The sequence below is a fragment of the Martes martes genome (genome assembly GCF_963455335.1).
Source record: "Martes martes genome assembly, chromosome: 13".
Lineage (NCBI taxonomy): Eukaryota > Metazoa > Chordata > Mammalia > Carnivora > Mustelidae > Martes > Martes martes.
This window is the reverse complement of record NC_137901.1, coordinates 87,285,270-87,296,428: the sequence shown is the minus strand read 5'-3', so window position 1 is coordinate 87,296,428 and position 11,159 is coordinate 87,285,270. Positions and strand designations below refer to the sequence as shown.

Here is an 11,159-nt window from a genome sequence, read left to right as displayed (position 1 = left end):
CAAGGGACAGGTTGGTCTGGAGTGGATAGAAATGTACCCCGCTCCCGGAACCCAGGTCCACAGATATGCGAAATCGGGGATGGTGGGGACCCAGCGCCCGGTACACACTAAATGGTGGTTTACTTCCGAGAAGGTTCGAGTCCCAAATGAGAACATGATCTTCCTGTTCCTCGGTTCGCCGTCGCCTGGGGCGGGCTCATTTGTCCACGCACACATTCGTTCAGCAAGCTTTCATTCATGGCCTGCTACGTGCCGGACTCCGGACTCCGTGCGCGGCACACTGTCATCTCAGTGAGGCCTTCCTTTCCTAAACTAAAGCCGCTCAGCCTGCCTCCCTTGCCCTCCATTGCACTTACTATTAATATACTGATCAATTTACTTATTAGGTTCTTCTTCCTCCACTAAAAGGTAAATCCCACGACAATGGGGATTTTTAATTTCTTTAACCCAGGGGCTACAGCTGGCAGCACACAGAAGTCACTCAGATATTTTTGGGATGGATAAATGGGAATAGTACTCATACAGACTCCAGTCATCACAAACTAAATGAAGTGGGAAAAAAAAGTCTGAGGCAACGTTTCCAGTGAAACAGGATCACACCTCAAAATACCCCTGACAACTGTTATAAAATGGGACTTCCACAGCTCTGAAAATAAAGGCAGAGGGAAAGAGCATACTAGCACTTGCATTTGGGTATCTACTTACTAGTTTTCGGACCCTTGGATGCTTTCCAAGCCTGTTTCCCTATTTCCAAAAGGAGGACTATAATAGCACCCAAGGTTAAGGGCTGTTTTGAGGAATAAATTAAACAGACTGCAAATAGCACTTAGCATAGTGCCAGGACATTCCACAGTGTCCAACAAATGGTAGTTTATTACTAACAGGCCCTTAGTGTAGCAGAGGAAGAGCAACAACTTCTAAAAGCAGAGATCTCGTTTCTGATTCCACCGGGCTTCATCTGAGGGCCTCGCACAAATCACTGAATCCCTCCTAAACTTGTTCCCCACATCCAATAAACCAGGCAGCTGAGTTAAAATGACTCAACTTTTTTTCCAAATGAAAAAAAAGACTTAAGATATTAACAATGAATCATCAAAAGAAACCACACAAGGAAAACTAATATTGGGTTCCTACTCACTATCCTCAAGTCTACAGACATACAAATTGACATCGGTAACAGGCATATTAACTCAGAAAACATGGACATGTCTCATTTCAAATATGAATAGAAAGTTGGTATTTAACAAATGTGAATTAATCATTAATATGAAACACAAAATACTGTTTTTAAAAAGAATTGTTTATTTACTGAACCTGGGGCAGATTAGATACACAACCAATTTTAAATGTACATCTTTTAATTCAATTTTGAAGTGTTTTCACACACACCCAAAAAAAAAAAAAATTGGCATTGCAACTGTTGTCTTAAGGTAAAATACAGTCACCTTAAACTGTTGCAAGTATTTTCACCAAAGGCTGAAAAATTGTTTAGCCTGAACATGAAAACCTGTAACAAATTTAAATTAATTATATAAAACTCGTTACTTGTAGCTTTCCCCTTGCAAAGATCCAAAAAAAATGTACAAGTAACTAATATACATCAGTCACAACATAATCCTGGATCACCCCCACACCACGACCAGATGCTCCTTTAATTTTAAACCCATCATCAGAGACCAAAAGAAAGTCATTTCATTTTATACAAAACAAAATTCACATGTGCCAAAAAAGACCCAAGAAAAACAAAAACAAAATCCTAGTACTGACAGTGATGTCCAGTACCCTAATTAAACAGTGGCAAAAATGCCACTGATCAAAAATAAAATAGTGGCTGTATATCATTGCAATGAAATCCAAGAGGCTTTAACCCTTTGGCATCAGAAATCCAGATGTTTCCAATTATATGAATGCACACCTCCTACATGCCAAGAGCGGAGAAAGTGGATGTGCCAGCACAGAAAGAAAAGAGCTACCATTGGCTGCAACACCCAGAGAACCGGCTTTAGTAGAGACTGCTTGCAAAGTTAGGCAGAAACCAAAAAATGGTTATTAGCTGCTTGTGTCATCAACTTAATTGGATGTGATTGAGTCCTAAGGTTCAAAACACAAATTTAGGGGGGAAATGTGGTTAAGTCTAATCTTTAAAGCAAAAACAAGATAGACAAGTATCAAAGTACCAACCTGGTCACACTCCAATCAGAGCTCTGCCAGTAGGCTGGGTAGAAAATGTCAAGATTCAGACAGTTGTTTCTCATAAGGACTCAACAAAAAGAATCTTTAATGACTTGAACTGCAGGATAAGAGATCCAAAGAATGCAGTCATTTAAGTGAAGTACTATCCATGAGTACTTTTCTGAACTGCACTTCATGAAAACACATGGAAAGAAGGTATAATCGGGACTATATGCTTGTGTTTCATTTACAGTGTTGGGGAGTTCTGACAGACCTGGATAATGGAGGCAGAATTCAAATAAGAAATTATGCCAATCAAGTGTCAAATTTTCACTCTAACTTTCCTAAAAAGGTGTTTTCCCCCAATATCTATTAATCACAAAGAAACATAAGCTGTGAATGTACAGTTTCAAAAATAAAAATGTAGAAACTAATGACATTATTATCACCAAGATGTTTGGTAAACAGTGAATTATGATTTTGAGATCATCAGGAAAAGGCTTTTTAAACAACCCTCCGGACTTCAAAAAATCTCTTCAGGTAGTAGATCTGTCCCAATGTCATGGCAACTAGAACAAGAGCTTCAAAGAAGGACCAAAGGACCACTCTGCTGTTTGTGTTGTCGTTGACTGTGAGGACAGACAAAAAGACAAAATTTAACCAAAAAAAAAAAAAAAAAAAAGGAAAAAAAAAGGCATAAGCATCATGAGTCATCCTAGTCTTTAAGAAAGTAGTATTTTCACAGCATTCACAGTACTCTAAATACTTTTTGTCTTTTGTCCCCAAGCAACTCAACAAACTCAGCAGCAGAAAATTTTAGCTTTAAATAGGACTTTAAAGATTCACGGGATATGGTCAAGTCTGTTCTGCTTGTGTATGGAGAGCAGAGAGGAAAAGTGACTTGCCCAGGTGACTTCAACCTCTAGGGTTAAAACCCAATATGACCTCCTTTCTCCTTCACATTAAAATATTCTACATTATAACCTTTTTTGCTGAATCAGAAAACTGACTTGAAAAAAAAATACAGATTATTTCAAGATCACATAATTACCCTAAAGCACTAGCTACCTAGTCAAAATGTGTCAATCTAAGTGGCTTTTTCCTTAAACATGTATTCAACAAATACTGAGCACCTACTATGTATCTGACAGCTGTTCTAGCTAAAGGTTTCTCAGTTTCATGAACCAATACTGGCAATTACGACAAACTGGAACCAGTCCATGATCTATCCCACTCTTAAGCCAAGGGTCTGATCCTTAAAACAAGAGCCAAGACCACTCTTTATTAATTTATTCTGCTCAATCTATGTCAGATTCTTAAAAATTTCTGATCAAATCTACAGCCTTAACTTTTTAAAATTACTAGGCAGTTTCTGATTTTTCTACAAATGGCCGATTTTGAAAACAATTATAAATCAGCAATATAGTAACAATATTAATCAGCTGAATAAGTGAGTGCCATATTTTTAGATATATATCATTTGTACAACATTAACTAGATTATAATGGCTACTAGATAAATAATCACTCAAAAAGAAGTAAAAAGCAATTAACCCCCAAAAATAAAACTTACAGTTAACAAAAAATGTGGCTTTTTTCCCCAGAGTAAGAAAAGGTACATGCCCAAGAATATTACTAATTAGAACCCTCAAAAACACCAAAGCTGAAATTTTTAGTACTAATTCCATGGCATGAAGTTTACTTCTGCTGAAAACTTAGTAACCAATATCTAGCATTAACTGTGAAGGACTAGCACTTAAGATTTGTGTCTGGAGAGGGGAATGGCCAAGTAAACACTTCAAAATATTAAGCCATCATGTAAAAAGAAGTATTTATCTCTCTCTTCGCTTTACCTGGAAAAGTGTGTGTATAACACACTGTCCTCACACTATTCACACATTAGCCACATCTAATAGTAACAAAGTATAGTACGACACTGGAGATAAAGGAAGAAAAAAATGTCTCATTATGTTCAACCCTAAGGGGTAAGTGCTGTAGGAAGATATACAAAAAACATTGGGAGAACTATCTGATTTGCAAAAATAAACAGAAAGCCTAAAATTCTATTTGTCTGTGAAACAAATACAGAGCATCTCCACTCAAATTAAGTGCAAAAGAGTCAGGCTGGATGCCCCCACAGACCGGAAGACAGGTCTTCCTCCGACTGCTGTGTTCCCAAGAACCTCCTATACCTTTAAAGCCATCTGGTCTGAACTGGTTAAAACGAACAGCAGAAGTTTTTGGCCTTCAGACTGTGCTCAGTGGCCTTCTCATCCCAGAATGGGCTGGGCCCCAGTGGAGAGCAAGGTAATCAACAGATGCGTCTCCGCCAGGTGAGGGAGAGGAGGTGTCGATCCCAGAGGGTAAACAGAGTACCAGTGGAGGCAAAGACGAGAAGGAACCATAGCGGAAGAGGCGGGAGCGCATGTATACAAGCGGTGGTCCACCTCACACCCCACTCCCCCCCAGAAAGTGAGGACAGGGGCTCTTACTTCTCCAGTCTGTTGGGTTTACTCATTACTCTCCCACCAAAAGGCTAGGTGCGTGCTCTAGGTCCTAAAGGTTCATTTCCATCCGTGGCAAGAGATGTAAGAGAGTAGGGAGAACACAAACCACATCTTGAAGAGGTTCAGCCTGTGCCTCTCTCTCTCTCTGGAGTCACTCTTCTCTCACTCTACCCCAAACTCGGAACAAAGACTCCTGACTTCAACCACTTTGCACTTGCAGACGAGCTTGCTCCCATGAGATCTAGCCCCAAGAACTATTTGGAGGATGAAAAACACTGAACCACAGGTGACGACCTGGATCTAAAATATGGTATCTGGTCTGGGCGTCAATATGGTACTTCTCAATTTCATGTGCAAAGGTGTAATACTTACGGCTGTAACATGGGCCAGACAGGCTTTTGCAACCTAACATGGGATTCTAGTCATCACTGTTTCCACAGATAAATACATCCCATGTTCCCAGTTTACAAACCCAGGAACTCAAGCTGAGCTTCACCTGGTGACTGCTTGGATTCATGTTTTAGTGCTCTCTATTTTAACTAGCCTAAACCTTCCACTTTAGGAAAAAAAGCTAAAATTTCAGCATATAATATTATACATTGGCAAAGAAATGTCGACGATGTGATTAAAAACCAACCACTTTCTATTTTTCCTTTCTGCTTTGGGAAAACTATTGGTTTTACTCCCCAGCGAACCAGAGATTCTTTTAAAAACTCCTAAAACCTCATACTAAATCTTAACAGCATTTTTCAGTTTAGAATGAATATTCCAATAAAAAACCAGTCTGGTACAAAGCTCTACAAACACATACTCAAAAAATATCTTTGCATAGTTGCTTTTTCAAGTCAATGCTTTACTATGATAATATTTATAAAATACCCAAATGAGGAAAATTCCAGCAAGCTGTTGGATAATACGCCTTCAGGACTTTCTGGCCACCAGACACCATTGCGAAGTTCCAGCATTAACTTACTTGCTCTGTGTATTCTCTCCCGAACTTCCATGTACTCCTGTTCATGCTTTACAGCTGTCATCGCCACTGCCAGCTCATTAATCATTTCTTCTAGCTTGTTCTGGTGAGCTACGGAAAAATATAAAAACAGATTAGCACACATTTGGCAATCTCCTTTTGAAAAAATATGCATAAGGCAATACTCCTCAAAATACTCCTCAGAGAAGGCATACTCTGTTTAGAAGCGGTTTCGAAATGGCTCAGACGTCATGTTGGACTACTGATGACAATATAATTCTCAAAGCATTTTTTTAAATGTTCGTTCCCAGAACAGAAAGCTCTTTCAAGGTGGGAAACATACTATACAATGCTTACTAACAAAAGGAACACAATTCACCCTAAGAAATTTCCTCTAATGAATTACTGCTAAGTTCACTATATTAACTAACTGGAAAAGAAAAAAAGGACTGAGGAGGGGAAAAAAAAGAACACAAACTATAAAACAAAATTCCTAATAATAATCCTATAAATAACAATATTTAACTAAAATCAAAACTTATGCTTTAGAATCATATTAACTCTAATGTTAATATAAATGCAGCCTCAAAACAGACTTTTAATCTCAATGAAGCTAACCAGACAAAAACCCAAGACATTCTTGAAAAAATCCACACCAAAATTCAAACATTCCTCTATGGAAATCACAGCAATAATTTCACTACAGTGGGGAATGGCAGGCATCATAAGTGAAAAGACAAGCTCTCAGCTGCACAAGGTTTAAAATCACATATTCTTTTTTGCCAAAAATGAATACAAGGCAGACTAAGGGTTCTGAAGGGTAAGTGTAGGCTTCTAGACAGGGCTATGTTATGACAACGAACACAGAGTTAGGAAAAAAATATCTACCAATAGGGAAGATTTCCAACAGAGGACCCCTACCCATGTTAAGGTAGTTCGGTAGAATCTCAAATCTCAAATCATCCCTCACTAGCTTCATCTGGGAAACCCCAAGCACGACACGAAACCTTGGAAGCAGGGTTTCTCAGGACAGCGCTGTTGACATTTTCGACCAGATAATTCTTCGTCGTGGGGGGGCCAGCCAGTACATTTTAGGATCTTCCATCCGGCCATGAGAATAAAAAATGTCTCCTGATAGGGGCGCCTGGATAGATTAGTCAGTAGAGAATGCAACTCTTGATCTCAAGGTCGTGAGTTCAAGCCCCACAATGGGCATGGAGCCTACTTTAAAAAAAAAAAAAAAAAAGTCTCCAGATATTGTCAAATGTCCTCTTGGGGGCAAACACTGTCCTCACTTGAGGGTCATTGCTTTAGAACAGGGTTTGATTTCAGAGCTTCCATTCACTGACATTAGCAAACAAAAACAAGAATTTTAAATATTAAAGGTTTAAGAATAACTCAAGAGTCACATTCACCAGCCAACATTTTCTAACTATTTAGAAAGGACTAATTTCCAGAAAATAAACAAGCACAAACCCCTTGAAAACTCCGAATTCTCCTCAAGTTAGCCAAGTCCTACACTGTAAATGGCCCCAGAAAAAAAGCACAGGAATTACTAAATAGTAGGATTCTCTAAATTCTACAGATTTCAAACCTAACAAATACTTCTTTATGATGTAAGTACTCTATTAACTGCTTAATATCTAGGACAAATGTTAATACTAGGAAATGTGTTGAACTGCTAGTTTCCACAAATCCTGACGTACACTGTACAACCCCTGCCTTCTGCCCACCACCCGAATCCAAATGTGCTGGTTCTTGGTAAACCATTTATCCAGAAGACTCGACTCAGGGTTTACTGCTGGTCAGTGAGAAATAAAAATTAACTGAATTATAACATATGGTTGAAAGAGCTTCTGTCACCATCTCCAGACATAGCTTCTAGAACTGAATTTCACATCCAACCAAGTTTCAAGTTACAAAACTTCAATAACGGTAAAAAGCTACCAAAATACTTTGTACAAAGTGAACACTATTTGCTATTAGCTATGTTCAAGACTTTTATCCCTCCAATTACAGTTGAATCTTTCCACCCTCAGCATTCATTTTAAAGAAACAAAGTATGATGTTACTAACATGCCAATCACTGTACTTCTAGGGCCATTAATTTAAAATGACCTAACTATACTTCCTGTCAACCAAATAAAAACAACCGCTCTAAAACTCTAGTTAGTTGTAGGGGTCTTTTTTTAATTAAGAGAAAAAACACTCTCATGCTAACAAACCAAGGTTAGAAAGGAAAGCAAAGCAGAAAATAGCAGCAAAGAAAAATATGCAAGACAGGATGCTGTCAAATAGCAATCCACCTACCATCCCAGGTATCTCCACCACCTAAAGAAAAGTGTAAGATATAAACACACAAAAATAAAACAACTAGGTTTAATCCAACCAGTCATGTATAAATGACCAAACGATGATGTATATACCAGGATTAGCAAACCAACACAACAAACCACCTAAAACACACATAACCTACATGCTTACAAAAGCACAGACTATGAAAAGTTGCCAGAAGAGGCAATTCTAAAGAACAAAATTAAATACAAATTTCCAGAAACTTATTTTTGTTAATTTGGAGTCCTGAAGAAATAAAATGTATCACAAAAGTTTTTGGTTTTAAACACAGTTAATGAACTTAGAATAAGAAATCAAAATATATAAATACTCCATTCAAGATGAGTAACAATGTACAGAACATTAATTCCTGAAACGGGATATAAATCTGAATGTTCATCTCACCTTCTGTTTCCATGTCTTGTCCTTTGGGAGCCTCCCCGATATCAATGGTGAACATCACTATCTTTGGAGTCATGGTAGACATCCTATTGCTAAAACAAAACTTGTACGTTCCATCCATGTGAGCGGCAAATGTGTATTTCCCACTGGACTCTCGGTCTCCTTTATAAATTCCTTTATTATCGGGCCCTGTAATCTGGAGGCAGGAAAGAAATACACATCACAGAAGATTTTAAATCATACTGTTCGTAGATACTGTCTATTGGCAGTAGAATATTCGATAAATGTAGTTGTCACCTAATGACAGTAACCTCCTTGGGCTGCAGTTCTCCTGCTTACGAAACAAGGCTGTACTAGATGACTCTCCAGGACCTGCTTCAATCCTGACACGCTTCCTCTGTCCCACTTAAACACAAACTCCTCAGAAACAGAAACAGTAGCTTACACGTGTCTCCAACTGGCCTTCTATCACCAACACACATGCACGCTATTAATATCAAAACATTAAAAAAGGGGCACCTGGGTGGCTCAGTGGGTTAAAGCCTCTGCTTTCCGTTCAGGTCATGATCTCAGGGTCCTGGGATGGAGCCCCACATCGGGCTCTCTGCTCAGCGGGGAGCCTGCTTCCTCCTCTCTCTCTGCCTGCCTCTCTGCCTACTTGTGATCTCTCTCTGTCAAATAAATAAATAAATAAAATCTTTTTTAAAAAATTTTAAAAAACGTTTAAAACTAAGAAATTTGAGGGGTGCCTGGGTGGCTCAGTGGGTTAGAGCCTCTGCCTTCGGCTTGGGTCATGATCTCAGGCTCCTGGGATCAAGCCCCACATCCGGCTCTCTGCTCGGCGGGGAGCCTGCTTTCCCTCCTCCTCTGCCCATAAATAAATAAAATCTTTAAAAAATAATAAAAAATAAAACTAAGAAATTTGAGCAAGTTACACTTTTGGGTTTCCTAACTGATTGCTGCAAACCAGTGAAGGAATCTGAGATGCCAGGAGGCCGGAGAAAAAAAGACCAGACTGGAAACTAAGAGACCCATGTTCTCAGCCATCTGCTAAAAATCAGCTGTTAGGCCCTGGTTAACTAACTTAGTCACCTGCAGAAGTTGGGAGACTGGAAGAGCTGATCTCTGAAGTCTTAACTAATTTCAGCAGTCCCTCCTTCCATCATCCCCTGATCTTTGGGTTTCACGTGGACTGTGTAATTGGTGCCCAACTCCACTGTCCACTGTCAAAAGGAAAACCCCTGAACTCAATTAATCATGTTAACAGTGAATTTAAGTATTAATTACCTCCAGTTTCCTAAAAGAAAGAAAAATAAAAGCAAGTCACTCTTTCAGCTTAAAAAAAAAAGATAGGAGGAAATTTAGGGACTGCAGCTTTCTCTGAACAATGTCCTGTTTTCTCCAGATACTTCATCTGCAATCATTATCCCTAAACTAAATGACCCTAGTCCACCTTTCCCCTAGTCAGAGATGGCTCCAGGAGGTATCTGGAGGTTTGCATAAAAATAGGTTACACGTGGGGCGCCTGGGTGGCTCAGTGGGTTAAAGCCTCTGCCTTCGGCTCAGGTCATGATCCCAGGCTGCTGGGATCAAGCCCTGCATGGGGCTCTCCGCTCAGCGGGGAGCCTGCTTCCTCCCCTCTCTCTCTGCCTGCCTCTCTGCTTACTTGTGATCTCTGTCAAATAAATAAATAAAATCTTTTAAAAAAAATAGGTTACACGCTCAGGCTCGCTCTTTGAAAAATAAAGAAAAGCACAACACAAACGCCCGTCTAGCCTTCAACAGCTTTCGCTTTACTTTTTCTGAAGTTCTCACGTCAGGCCCCAACATTAATCCGTCACGCAACGAAATGTAGCTGCAAACCCAATACAATCCTGCCCTCGACTAACCTCAACACTTAAGTGGCTTCTGCGCCCCGAGCTGACACGCGGCGCCTGGCCGACAAAGATCGGCGACAGGGTCCACGGGGAGCCCGCCGTTCAAGCCAAGAATCCAAGGCGGCTAAGCAGCGGCTCCATATTCGACCGGGTCCCGGGGTATGGAACCCGGGCGGACCGCGGGGGAAAAGGCCGTAAGGGGGTCGCCCAGGCGGGGGCCACACGGCGGCCCGGGCCCCTCCCAGCACTCGGACAGCGGCCTCCACGCCCCGCGCCCCCGCAGACCCCGCGCGGGCCCCAAAGCCGCCAAACCCCGAACGGCCCCGCGACCCCATCTGGGCCCCGGGCAGCGTGCCCGCACCTCCACGTCGATGTCCAGGAAGCCGCCCTCGGCCACCTCGAAGATGAGGCCCATCTTGGTGCCCGAGGTGACCCGCTCGAAGAAGCACTCCTCGGCATGCGCGTCGATGCTGACGAAGTAACCCGAGGCCGTGGCCAGAAGAGCGGCCAAGAGCACCAGCAGCTCAGCGAGCGTCACCATGGTGGGGCTGGGGCCGAAGCCAGGACCGGGACCGCGGCCTCCAGAGCCGCCGCCGCCGCCACCGCCACCGCTGCCTTCTCAGGCGCCGCCGCCTCAGCTCCGCCCCTTCCGGCTGCGCCACCCGAGGGGGCTGATGCGGGCGCCGTGGATTGGCGGGCTCCGGCAGCTGCCACGTAACGGAGGCACGGCGGCCGCCGAGGGACATGGCGGCTCCGCCCAACCTGAGCCTCGACGGTGGCTCTGAAGGGCCAAACGTTGTTGTCCCCACCTCCCTCCCCTTTCCCGGGCAACCTAAATTTCACGTGGACCAGAGGAGAAAGCCGCGGTATCAAAAAACCTCCCGCGCCCAGTGCAACT

At 41.8% G+C, this 11,159-nt stretch overlaps 1 protein-coding gene across 1 annotated transcript; it reads right to left on the bottom strand.

Annotated features, from left to right (window-relative positions):
• Nucleotides 1-1,282: 1,282 nt before the first annotated feature.
• TMED2 (transmembrane p24 trafficking protein 2) lies at nt 1,283-10,918 on the bottom strand. The gene is made up of 4 exons (XM_080822135.1): nt 10,623-10,918; nt 8,388-8,580; nt 5,652-5,759; nt 1,283-2,801 (listed from the first exon to the last, which is right to left on the bottom strand). The coding sequence occupies exons 1-4, from the start codon at nt 10,800-10,802 to the stop codon at nt 2,677-2,679; spliced, it is 606 nt and encodes a 201-aa protein (XP_080678261.1). The 5' UTR covers nt 10,803-10,918; the 3' UTR covers nt 1,283-2,676.
• Nucleotides 10,919-11,159: the final 241 nt, after the last annotated feature.

Excerpts from the sequence above, each read along its gene's own strand:
- TMED2 (XM_080822135.1), bottom strand. The coding sequence starts at position 10,802 with ATGGTGACGCTCGCTGAGCTGCTGGTGCTCTTGGCCGCTCTTCTGGCC. Across the intron at positions 8,581-10,622 it reads TCCTGGACATCGACGTGGAG|ATTACAGGGCCCGATAATAA; the intron begins GTGCGGGCACGC and ends TCCTGCCTCCAG. Across the intron at positions 2,802-5,651 it reads GGAGAGAATACACAGAGCAA|TCAACGACAACACAAACAGC; the intron begins GTAAGTTAATGC and ends CTGTCCTCACAG.